The 13759-nt window shown below is 37.8% G+C and overlaps 1 protein-coding gene across 1 annotated transcript in view; it reads right to left on the reverse strand.

Moving 5' to 3' along the window:
* COG5 (component of oligomeric golgi complex 5) overlaps window positions 1-13759 on the reverse strand; it is a 270198-nt gene that overhangs the window by 139196 nt on the left and 117243 nt on the right. Inside the window, exon 7 of the mRNA XM_052638342.1 lies at window positions 8909-9039. Coding sequence (XP_052494302.1) covers window positions 8909-9039 — 131 coding nt within the window. The remainder of the gene's footprint in view (window positions 1-8908; window positions 9040-13759) is intronic.

The raw sequence follows: 13759 nt of genomic DNA on the forward strand, positions 1-13759 counted from the left end.
AGAACATGACAAAGCACCCAGCATGAAGATCATACAATCATTTAAAGCAGGGATCAGCACACACTTAGGGTCCTTAAAGGGCAAGACAGTAAACAGTTCATGTTTTGGCGGCCGCACAGGCCAAATGTGGTCGCTGCTGTATACTGTTCTTCCATTTTTTTCCCCAACCCTTGATTTAGAAGGTTAAGAGTTCAAGTTAGTGTCCACTCAAATTTAAGGATAGAATAGCAAATATACACTAAACAAGATTTATTAAGCTTTAGGGAAAACATTTAGATGCTCAGTTTAAAACCTAAGGAGAGCTTAGAGTGATAGGAGCAAACAGATGAGAGTGGGTGGCAAATTATCCATTGTGGCTGGTAAAATAAAGAAAATAAATGAAATCTTTGGATCTGTGTAACTTGAAGAGCTCTTACTGTAATTATCTTTTATATATTTTTAAATCTGATATATAATTAACATATATTAGTCTCATGTATATAACATAATTTGATACTTGTATATATTGCAAAATGATTACCACAATAAGTCTAGTTAACATGTTACCATACATAGTTACAAAAATGCTTTTTCTTGTGGTGAGAAAGATCTCACCACAAGATCTCACCATTTAAGATCTTAACAACTTTCAAATATACAACATAGTATTAACCATAGGGCCATGCTGTATATTATATCCTCATGACTTGTTTATTTTATAACTAGAAGATTTTGGCCCCCTTCACCCATCTCGCCCGTTCCCTCAAATTGTTTATTGGGTGTCAAGAAAAATGCTTCATACATTTTTGAAAAATTACTGGAACTTTATATTTAGTAAATAGCAAAAACACTGGGACCAAATACACAAAAGGAGCTTCTGTAAATTTAAATAATGAGATCTATTCTAGAATTCATGTGACCAGCCAGAAAAACCAGCAACTAACAGTAGGAAAGCTAGCTCTCTTAAAGCAGGTATTCAACTTAACTCAACTGACACTGAGTCAACTATGGTGTTTGTTGGGCACGCAGAGAAGAAACGGATCATTAAAAACAAAAATCTGTTGCAAACTGAACTCCCATAACTAATTACGAAAGTAATCAATGAGTTCAACTTTGCCAAAAAGTTCCTTTTGTAGCTTAGAAAAATGCTTAACCTCCATAAACCTTCAACACAATACATCTGAATTGGTACCCTCTCTGTGCTAGAAGGGGCTTCCTTGGTAACCAGCTGGTAAAGAATCCACCTTCAATACAGGAGACTCTGGTTCGATTCCTGAGCTGGGAAGATCCTCTGGAGAAGGGATAGGCTACCCACTCCAGCCTTCTTGGGATTCTCTGGTGGCTCAGATGGTAAAGAATCTGCCTGCAATGTGGGAGACGTGGGTTTGATCCCTGGGTTGGGAAGAGCCCCTGGAGAAGGGGATGACAGCCCACTTTAGTACTCTTGCCTAGAGAATTCCATGGACAGAGGACCCTGGCAGGCTGCAGTCCATGGAGTCACACACAGTTGGACACAACTGAAGTGACTAGGCAGCAGCAACAGCTGTGCTGGAAACAATTCAGAATCTTTAACAATGTAAGTTAAAAGGGTTCATAACGTCACTGTCAGTTACTGGATGCTATGCAGACATTTATTTAGTGAACTTCAATTCCACACTGTCCTCTGAGATTTTGTCTGGATCATGCTGTCATGGTACTTTTAGCTGACCACTGATAAGCACCAGTACTTTGTGTGGACCTGACCAAGGAGCCTTTCTGACTCAGGGAAAAGGCAGACTGTGGATGTTTACCTCCTAGTACTGGCAACAATTACCACAGGGGAGATTCCAGCCTGGCATAGACCTGAGAGACTCTCTTCCTGATAATCTTAAAGATAAGTAAGCACATGATCCCCTTCCACCCTAGAACCTCTAGAAAGCCCTGTACTTGTTTACCGGAAAAGCTTGTAATTCACAAGCTAAAGCCATCTTTCTAATTAAAATGTCATCATTTCGCTGTGGGGGCCTGGTATCTATGGTGATGTAGAAACTCATCCAGATCAAAATCGCTGTCACCTATTTTGAAAGCTAGTTACAGCTTGAGGTAACGGAGTCTGATGCAATCCTGAAAATACCATAAGGTTCTCTTCTTCTTTGTCTGGCTTCTTTCAACAGAAGATTTTCAGGATCAGTAAAAAAGAGAAACAGGAGTCAAGGAGGAGCTGCAGATGGTCGTTGACCTAGCCCCAGATTTGGAACAAAAACTGCCTGTCAAATTGAAGAATGTTCTTTCTTATGTGGTGATAACGGTATGCTTCACCAGAAGAAGTACTCTGGGTCATCAATCCTAAACACTGCAGAAAGAATGTGGCAGTGGTATCACCACGCATCTTTTCCATACAGAAATAGTATGAGTTTGTGAGGTCACCAGTTTACTTACAGTTTTGTACTATAAGAAGAAAACACAGTTCCTTAGTATCTAAATAATTATTTAGTTTATGTCTTCCAAGACAAACATTTTATAATACTATAGTAGAGACTTTGTAACACTACAAAGCTATAAAAATCTACAAATGAATAAAGAACAATTAAGCAATTAACTAGGGAAAAACAGTAATGATCAAAAAGAGGTTACCTGCATTTATTTTCAAAATTTTGGTTTCAGAAAAAGAATGCTACAAAAATAAATTACCCTAATTTTCTTTTCGTAAATTTAAGTTTTACAGTTAACTGATATTAAAAATGATGGCCACCAACTATATACTCAATTAAAGAAGATAACTAACTTTCCTGAGGAATCAAATTAATGCCAGAAGTTGATTATTAAATGCAAGTAATGACACATGTTTACTGAACACCTTGATTCAGGTTATGAGCCCATAAACTAAGTAACAGTTCAGGTATGCAGTATTACATCAATATTAAAATGCGGTAGTTATCTTAGTCTATGTTTGTAATAAATATTAAAAATAAATTTAACTATTTCAATGATTTCTTATAAACGGGAAAATATATTTTGAGAATCCAATATATATAACCTGCAGCTTCTGTTACAATGGGAAGTAGAAAGAGTGTTCCAGGCATAAAAAGAACTCGAAATCCCGAGTGGAGAAAGGAAAATGCACATGTGGAAAACTAAAGAAAGCTTGTGAGACTGAAAAGCAGAGAATACAGAGGAGAGTGGCATAAAAGGAGTATAATTAAACGCTGAGGAGAAGAAATAGAATAAAAAAGAACGAAGACATGAGAGACAGAAATACGAAGGAGATAGGTTTCCCAAGAAAACGGGATCCAAAAAACGGGATATAGAGAGGCATCTCTGTGAAGTAGAAATTAAGAGCATCTGCCTTAGTTGGGGTGAGAGGGGAAGGTTGACGGAAAGTGGAGAGTCTAAAATAGTCATTTTAGAAAGTGGAAAAAAGAGAGTTGGCCAGAGAAAAACAAAAATTCTGAGGAGTTGGTTTAGATTAGTCATTCCATGGAGGATTCCCAAAGAAACTTAAACACTATAAAAATTACTGTTTTTATATAAATTGCTTCACAAATTGTCAGATGATTTAAAATGTAATTATTTAACATAATTAGAATAAACTGCTTGGTCCTACTGAAGAAAGAGGAAAAGCAGTGACCCCAGACCATGACTCTACTACTTGACAGCTGACTCATCTTGCAGTTAATTTCCTAACCTTTCCAGGCCTTTGTTTCCTTAACTTAAAAAGTGGATAATTATATCTTCCTCACATAATTGTTACTGTGGTTGAGATAACAAATGTAAAGTGACTAACACAAAGCCTGGCAGAGAAGGAACATTCAATAAAGGTTAGTTTCACCCTGAATTCCTATACTGCCTGCTGGGACAGCTATAGGACATCTCTGACATGCTGCTTTCTAAAAGGAAAAGGAAAGAGGCTCCAAAACACAAGCACTTTCTGCTAAGACATCCTGGTTCCTGAGAACATTATCTCAGGGACACTGTTACTGATAAGGGTATAATCTCATCCTGCTAAGCCAGAAACCTGACTGTGTGAAAATAACCCAAAGGACCCAGGTCTGAGGGAAACAGACACACATGACTAAATTTAGACATAAATAATGCTGTAAATACAAATATCAATTTACACATGAGGAATGTCATAAACAGAGAAGGCAATGGCAACCCACTCCAGTGTTCTTGCCTGGAAAATCCCATGGACGGAGGAGCCTGGTAGGCTACAGTCCATGGGGTCGCTAAGAGTCGGACACGGCTGAGTAACTTCACTTTCATGCATTGGAGAAGGCAATGGCAACCCACTCCAGTGTTCTTGCCTGGAGAATCCCAGGGATGGGGCAGCCTGGTGGGCTGCCGTCTATGGGGTCACACAGAGTTGGACACGACTGAAGCGACTTAGCGGTGGCAGCTGCAGCAATGTTGTAAAAATTGTGAAATGAACCAGAATGCTAATAATACTGGCAAGACAGTACATTTTCTCCCTTTAGGAAAATTATGGAGAAGGCCAAATTATACTCAGAAGGTTACTTTATATCTATGGAATTTAACAAGAAAAATGAATTTTAAAATATTAATGGTTAATGTCAGCAAACTATAATTGGTGGCTCAGATGGTAAAGAACCTGCTTGCTATGCAGGAGACCTGGGTCTGATCCCTAGGTCGGGAAGATCCCCTGGAAGAGGGCATGGCAACCCACTCCAGTATTCTTGCCTGGAGAATCCCATGGACAAAGGAGCCTGGAGGGCTATAGTCCACGGGGCTGCAAAGAGTCGGACATGACTGCGAGACTAAGCACAGCATAGCCTTAACAAACAGACAATATTCCCGTCCACTAAGCAGAACCTATTTCCCTTCAAATCACACTGAAACATACAATAAAATTATAATTCTTTAGTTCCATGCAGATCATTCCACATCTACCCATGTAGATGTACAACATTTAAAAATTTTTTCTTCTTTATCCTCATAATTTCATTGATTAGATATAGGTAACTGGCTAAACAACAATACTTACCCACTTAACTAATCTTTTGGTTAACTTCATAAATCTGCATATATAACACTACCAATATTTAAGGAATATTAATTTCTTAAAAGTTGATCAGTTTAATTTCAATGTGATTTAAAAACTGAAGCAAAGTCATATTTGACAATGATTAAAATGGACATAAAGTAACAACATACATAAAATAGAGTTTGCTTAGGAACTACTATCCTAGAAAATATTTTCCCATTTTAAACATATGAGAATGTAATAAAACAAATTAGCCTTTAAATGATAATTTCCCCCATCTCTATTAAAAACAGTATTTGAGTTCTACAAACTGTAATACTATTTCCTTTCTACCATTTTGGTTTTCCTTTCCATGACTCTAAAATATAGTAAAATATTAAGAATTGCATAAATCAAAGACATGCATGAAGTGAAGTGAAGTGAAGTCGCTCAGTCGTGTCCGACTCTTTGCGACCCCATAGACTGTAGCCTATCAGGCTCCTCCATCCATGGGATTTTCCAGGCAAGAGTGCTGGAGTGGGTTGCCATTTCCTTCTCCAGGGGATCTTCCCAACCCAGGAATCGAACCCGGGTCTCCCGCATTGCAAGCAGACGATTTACCGTCTAAGCCACCAGGGAAGACCCAAAGACATGCATACATATACATATATACATAGCAATAAAAACTTCACAGGTAAAAAATGTTAAACAGTACATATAAATAAAGGTTTAATCTCTGATGTAGTGATATTAGGAACATTAGAGGAACACAAAAATTCTGTGACACTGCCCTCTCTGAAATGTTACTTCCTTTGTTGTAACTAAATGAGCTGGGTCAGCACCAATTTTCTATAGAAATATTCATGTTAATTCAAAACTGACTTGGAATTCCTTGAATATTTCTTTAAGAATGAGGTATCCTCTCTTATTTGATGTAGACAAGTATTTTTCAACAATATGAGCATTTTACCTTCATAGTGAGACCAAGAGTTAACACATAATTGGTGACAGACAAAACTTAACTCCAGGTTAGAAGTTAGAATCAAAGTTATCTGTGGGAAAGGAGAGAGTAGTGATTGTGAGTGAGAGTGAAGAGACACCAGGAGTGCTGGTAATGTCCCATATCTTGACCTGTGTTTTGATTTGACAAGTGTGCTAACTTTGAAGTATTTCATTCTATATGTATGTCTACGATTTGTTCACTTTTCATTATATATATATGATAATCAACTTTAAAAGTTCATTTAAACATAACTGACATTCAGTTATTTATAACTACAACAGCTAAGTATCAGAAATCAAATATTTCCTGATTTAGAGACTGAAGAACTGAGTATAAAATTATTTCCTTCCAATACAAATGCACTAAATTAAACTTCTGTGCATTTCTATTTTGTGCAAAATAAAATAAAAGTTTTATTGTGCAAAATAAAATAAAAGTTTTATTTTTCAAAATAAAATTTTTGGTTTAAAGAATATGAATTAAAAATTTGGGTCCAGTACAAATGGAGCAACTATCTGGGTGCAATGCAAATATAGAACTGAGATTTATATTTAATTTCCTGATTCTATTATATCAATACCATTAGGCTCTTCTAATTCAGAAAATTAAGCATCAGGAAAATGGTATCTTAGGAGAAATCTTGAGAAATTTCTAAAAAAATTTATGGCACCGTGATTATTAAGAGTGACAAATGCCAGGAGCCACCACGGGAGATCCCACCCATGACAAAGGTCATGCAGAGAAGATCTGACGGGCAAAGGCAGATCAGAATTCAAGGGACTCCCTGGACCAGCTCGAGCATCTACCCTAAAACCAGAATCTGTCCGTCTTACTATTTTGTGCCTTTCACCAGCTCTCCTGACATTAACAGGGGGCTATCCCCGACCACCTTTCTCTGAAAAAATCAACTTAGGGCTCTAGCTAATAAGTCTCCTGGACATGAGAGGAATATTTCAAATCAAATGCCCTCTGTTAGCATTCTAGCTTGTCTGACAGGTTTATGCAGACTCTTGCAGCTACGCATATGATTATTCACAGCCTCCCAACTGTGAGAGGCACCGGAAGCCTAAAACATAGAGCCTTTCAAAGAGTTAAAAACTATTACCACTGAGCGACTTCACTTTCACTTTTCACTTTCATGCACTGGAGAAGGAAATGGCAACCCACTCCAGTGTTCTTGCCTGGAGAATCCCAGGGACGGGGGAGCCTGCTGGGGTCGCAGAGTCGGACACAACTAAAGCGACTTAGCAGCAGCAGCAGCATCAGAGTACTGCTGGTGTAAGATTTCATTATTGGGCCAATGCTTGTTGGTAAGTTCCCATATCTCTTATCCACTGTGCACCTGGGAGTGCATTAGTTAACATAGTTGGAATGTAAGAAAAACAAGTGTAGCCTTGGAATTAACCACATCAGACCTTTGAGCTAATTGGTTCTTTCTTGTAACTCACTGCACCTCTGCTCCATGAGAAATGTAACTCTGTTTAGCATTTTCTGAGGCTGACATAGATTAGAAATATAAAGAAAAAACACTTTGAGGGAAAATAATTTTTCTGGTTGAGCAGCCTTTATCAAAAGAGGGTCATAAATGTACACAGGCCTCCAAGGCCAGAAGATAATGTACACAACATCGTTTGTGGGAAAGGTATGCAGAAAAAATCCTGGTTTCGATAATGGCAAAACTGCTGGAATGTTTGGGCTGACTCTGTATGACCTTGCACCTTTCATTTCCCTCTATGTACAAATTAAGGTATAAAAGTTCCATTTGAAAATAAAGTTATGGGCCTCGCTCGAAGAAGCTTGGTCACCCCGTGTCCTTTTTTTTTTCTTTCTCTCCCTTACTCTCTTTTTCAGGCTGATCCCTTGGAGCATAGCGGCTCTCTGCGTTCACTTATCTGCCGGGGTTTCTAAGACCTGAACGGGAGGACGTTCTGCATCTTCACTCCCTCGGGAGACCAGGAGGGTACCTGTGGCCTCCGAGAAAAGAGCAAGCTCCTTGTCTTGGGGCTTTATTGGCTCTCTGTGTAAACAAAGGAACATCAGCCTCTTTCTCTCCTCTATTCCTCTCTCATTCATTCATTCATTCACCAACGCCATTTCTCTTGAGGATTCCCCTGGATCCTGTGGGGGCTGGACCCCGGCAGACAAACTAAACCGTTTACTAGATGTATGACCTTTGACCAATTATTAAGCTTTCAGTTTCCCCCTTTATAAAATGGAAATAGCAATAATACCATCCTAACTGGGTTGTTGAAAAGCTTAAATAAGTACCAGCGACTTGGACAAAGGGAGCCTACTTAACATCTATTAACCATCTATCTACATATACATATGATATTTACAATATGTGAAGAAGGCTGAGAGCCGAAGAATTGATGCTTTTGAACTGTGGTGTTGGAGAAGACTCTTGAGAGTCCCTTGGACTGCAAGGAGATCCAACCAGTCCATTCTGAAGGAGATCAGCCCTGGGATTTCTTTGGAAGGAATGATGCTAAAGCTGAAGCTCCAGTACTTTGGCCACCTCATGTGAAGAGTTGACTCACTGGAAAAGACTCTGATGCTGGGAGGGATTGGGGGCAGGAGGAGAAGGGGACGACCAAGGATGAGATGGCTGGATGGCATCACGGACTCGATGGACATGAGTCTGAGTGAACTCCGGGAGATGGTGATGGACAGGGAGGCCTGGCGTGCTGCCGATTCATGGGGTCACAAAGAGTCGGACACGACTGAGCGACTGAACTGAACTGAACTGAATAATACACATTAGAAATCTTAGAATCTATTTTAAGTAGAATTAAATAAAGGTATTTTTTAAATTTTTCTTGTACTTACATTATGCCTACTCTCAAATTAAAATCATAGACATAGTTCCTTAGTAATAGGAACAGACATTATTTTAAACACGTAATCAAATGTTCATCTATATTATGACATTTTTCACATTAAAAAAGTAATATTATTTTTATTACCTGAGTCTCCACACCCTGCTCCAGTAGGCGCTTAGCTTGATTTTCCACTTCAAGTCGAGCTCTTGCAACAAAAAGTAGATCGTTTTCTATCACTTCTATTCCAGAAAGGTCTATTCCTTGAGAAAGATAATCTATTTAAAAAAATACACACATTTAAATATTTCAATACTGAATAAATATAAAGGTATCAAAACATCATGTCTAACTTCTGCAAAATCCTGAAAACTTGCTGTTGAACACTATTCCCTTTCAAAATCTGTATTTTAAGAAATAGAATTACCCAAACATTCCCTACCTAATGAGAACTTTACTCTGGAGGAAAATATTTCAAACATTATAGATTTGATAAAGCAAGAAATGAATTATGATTCTTAGAAATTCAAAGTAATGTCAACAGGTTACCAAAAAACTCTGCCAAATTACTATAAATAAATATCCTGATGAACTTTGAATTTCTCAAGTTGCATGACAGGGAATGGCTAACTACTCCAGTTTTTTGCCTGGAGAATTCCTTGGACAGAGGTGGGCTATAGTCCATGGGGTCACAAAGAGTTGGACACAACTGGACAACTAACACTTTTCACTTTCATTCTAAGTTTAATAAATTTTAACAAAAAAGTAACAAGTAAAAGTTTTAAAATGCATAAAATGTGCTAAAATGCCACATTTTGAAATATGAGACCACTACTCACACTTATCAATTAAACCTTAGTAAGTGTGGAATAGAAAGCCAGAACTACCTTTCTAGCCACTTAATACTAATACCTGTTGAATCATTTTATGTACCAAGAATATATGTGAGAAAACGAAAGTGATCTACTTGGATTTAACATATTTATTCTCTCTTTAGTAAGAAAATGATAAGACTAGTAATTTTAGCAGAAAAGAAATGATATTACTCAACTCCATGTTTACTTAAATTGAGAAAATCTAATTTAATAGACTAAAGAAAAAGAGATTCAACTGAATGACCTGACATAGGTATCAAAAAATGAATAAGACTTTTATTTAATATAGTTTGGAGGTCCTGTCCATAGCAATCAGAGAAGAAAAATAAAAGGAATCCAAACTGGAAAGGAAGAAGTAAAAATGTCACTGTCTGCCAATGGCATGATACTATACATAGAAACCCTAAAGATGCTACCAGAAAACTACAAGAGGTTATCAATGATTTGGTAAAGTCTCAGGATACAAAATTAACATACAAAAATCTGTATTAACCAATGATGAACTATCAAAAGAGGAAATCAGGAAACAATCCCATTTACCACGGTACCAAAAAGAATAAAATACCTAGGAATAAATCTACCTAAGGATGCAAAAGATCTAAACTCCAAAAGCTGTAAGATGTTGGTAAAATAAATTGAAGACAATACAAACAAATGGAAAGATATACCGTATCCTTAAATTGGAAAAATCAATACTGTTAAAGAAACTATACTACCCAAGGCAATCTACAGGTTCAATGCAATCTCTATGAAATCACCAATGGCATTTTTCACAGAACTAAAACAAAAAAGTTTTTATTTTGTATGGAAACACAGAAGACCCTGAATACCAAACAATCTTAAGAAAGAAGAATGGAGCTGGAGGAATCATACTCTCTGACTTCAGACTACACTACAAGGTCATAGTAACTGAAACAGTTTATGTATGCAGGACTGCTCATTCGTGTTTGATGCTTGCAACCCCATGGACTGTAGCCCACCAGGCTCCCCTATCCATGGAATTGTCCAGGCAATAATACTGGAGGCGGTTGCTATTTCCTTCTCTAGGGGATATTCCCAACCTAGGGAGCAAACCCTTGTCTCTTGTGTCACCTGCATTGGCAGGAGAACTCTCAACCACTGAGCCACCTGGGAGTCCAGTATAATACTGGTATAAAACAGACACATAGATCAGTAGAAAAGGATAGGTAGCCCAGAAATAAAACCACGCACTTATGGTCAATTACCCTACAACAAGAAAGAAAAATGTGCAATGGAGAAAAGATAGTCCCTTCAATAAGTGATGCTGGAGAAACTGGACAGTTACATGTAAAAGAATGAAATCAGAACATTCGCTAACATATTTGAAAATAAACTAAAAATGGCTTAAAGACCTAAATGTAGACATGACAACGTAAAGCTTCTAGGAGAGGACACAAGGAAGATGTTCTCTGACATAAATCATAGCAATAGTTTCCTAGATCAGTCTCCCAAGGCAAAATAAATAGAAGCAAAAATAAACAAAAGGGATCTAATCAAAGTTACAAGCTTTGTCCAGAAAATGGACCATCAATAAATGAAAAGACAACCTACAGACCAGGAGAAAATATTTGGAAACAATAACCAACAAGGTATTAATATCCAGCATACATAAACAGCTCAAATAAATCAGTACTGTAAAAACATGCAAACCAATCAAAAAATTGACAGAATACCTAAATTGATGTTTTTTCTAAAGAAGACATACAGATGGCCAACAAGCACATGAAAAGATTCTTCAACATTACTAATTATTAGAGAAATGGAAATCAAAACACAACGAGGTACTTTCTGCTGGTTAGTCATTCTTACTCATCTTGCTCCACTTCCATTTATGGAATCTATGGCTTCCTTAGTGACCAGTATTATCTCCTTCCACAAAGCCGCCTCTGCAACACAAATCCCCTCTAAGAGTTCAAAATTCTTACTGCTTCTTCTTTTATTAGCATCCTCCTCTGTTTAAAAGAAAACAAAACGAAGAGAAATTATAGTTTGCTAAATAACTCAGCTATGCATTCCTGAAAGATGATGCTGTCTAAGTGCTGCACTCAATATGCCAGAGAATTGGAAAATTCAGCAGTGGCCACAGGACTGGAAAAGGTCAGTTTTCATTCCAATTCCAAAGAAAGGCAATGCTGAAGAATGCTCTAACTACCACACAACTGCACTTATCTCACACACTGGTAAAGTAATGCTCAAAATTCTCCAAGCCAGGCTTCAGCAATACATGAACCATGAACTTCCAGATGTTCAAGCTGGTTTTAGAAAAGGCAGAGAAACCAGAGATCAAATTGCCAACATCCACTCGATCATGGAAAAAGCAAGAGAGTTCCAGAAAAATATCTATTTCTGCTTTATTGACTATGCCAAAGCCTTTGACTGTGTGGATCACAATAAACTGGGGAAAATTCTGAAAGAGATGGGAATACCAGACCACCTGACCTGCCTCTTGAGAAATCTATATGCAGGTAAGGAAGCAACAGGTAGAACTGGACATGGAACAACAGACTGGTTCCAAATAGGAAAAGGAGTACGCCAAGGCTGTATACTGTCACCCTGCTTATTTAACTTCTATGCAGAGTACATCATGAGAAACGCTGGGCTGGAAGAAGCACAAGCTAGAAGCAAGATTGCCGGGAGAAATATCAATAACCTCAGATATGCAGATGACACCACCCTTATGGCAGAAAGTGAAGAGGAACTAAAGAGCCTCTTGATGAAGGTGAAAGAGGAGAGTGAAAAAGTTGGCGTCAAGCTCAACATTCAGAAAATGAAGATCATGGCATCTGGTCCCATCACTTCATGGGAAATAGATGGGGAAACAGTGGAAACAGTGTCAGACTTTATCTTTCTGGGCTCCAAAATCACTGTAGATGGTGATTGCAGCCATGAAATTAAAAGACGCTTACTCCTTGGAAGGAAAGTTAGGACCAACCTAGATAGCATATTCAAAAGCAGAGACATTACTTTGCCAACAAAGGTCCATTTAGTCCAGGCTATGGTTTTTCCAGTGGTCGTGTATGGATGCGAGAGTTGGACTGTGAAGAAAGCTGAGCGCCAAAGAATTGATGCATTTGAAGGGTGGTGTTGGAGAATACTCTTGAGAGTCCCTTGGATTGCAAGTAGATCCAACCAGTCCATTCTAAAGGAGATTAGCCCTGGGTGTTCTTTGGAAGAAATGATGCTAAAGCTGAAACTCCAGTACTTTGGCCACCTCATGCGAAGAGCTGACTCATTGGAGAAGACTCTGATGCTGGGAGAAATTGGGAGCAGGAGGAAAAGGGGACGACAGAGGATGAGATGGCTGGATGGCATCACCGACTTGATGGACGTGAGTTTGACTGAACTCCAGGAGATGGTGATGGACAGGGAGGCCTGGTGTGCTGCAATTCACGGGGTCGCAGAGAGTCGGACACGACTGAGAAACTGAACTGAACTGATACATTTACTTTTCTTAATAATGTTAGCACTACATTATTTATTTGGGATAAAAGAGATGAGGGAAGAGTACACATGTGAGGTTTGGATTGTGCTGGAAGCTGGAAGCAATAAAGGAAGCTAAATTTTCATGTTTCAAAGTGCAAAGTCAAAGAAGATAAAAATTAACAAGTGGAAATACAGGCAGGTGATTCAGAGCTATAGAGGTAAATACCAAAAAATCAGCAAAAATGCTGAAAATGGAGGCCTCCAGGGAAAACTAAAAGGGCAGAAATAAGACAAGTGATTGCTATTTTTAATGATAAATTTTGTAGAACTATTTGAGTATATTACACATGCATAACTTTCATAACAAATAAAACATGGGAAGAGTACATGGTAAGTCAAGAAAAATAGAACTTTAAAAAAGATGGCTAGTTAATAAAAAATTTGTATCCTCTAATTAATGATTTTTTTCTAAAATAAGTAATATTTAAAAAGAAGGAAAAGTGAATAATTTAGACAGAAAGATATTTTCTATTATGTTAACTGCAACAATAAATATATACATGCATATATGTGCACATGCATGTATATATGTGTATATATATACACGTGTGTGCGTGTATATATACATATAAAAAGAAACATTGTAAATGAGATAAAATCACTCTGGAAATCAACCTGG

This window comes from Budorcas taxicolor, chromosome 4 (assembly GCF_023091745.1).
Source record: "Budorcas taxicolor isolate Tak-1 chromosome 4, Takin1.1, whole genome shotgun sequence".
NCBI lineage: Eukaryota > Metazoa > Chordata > Mammalia > Artiodactyla > Bovidae > Budorcas > Budorcas taxicolor.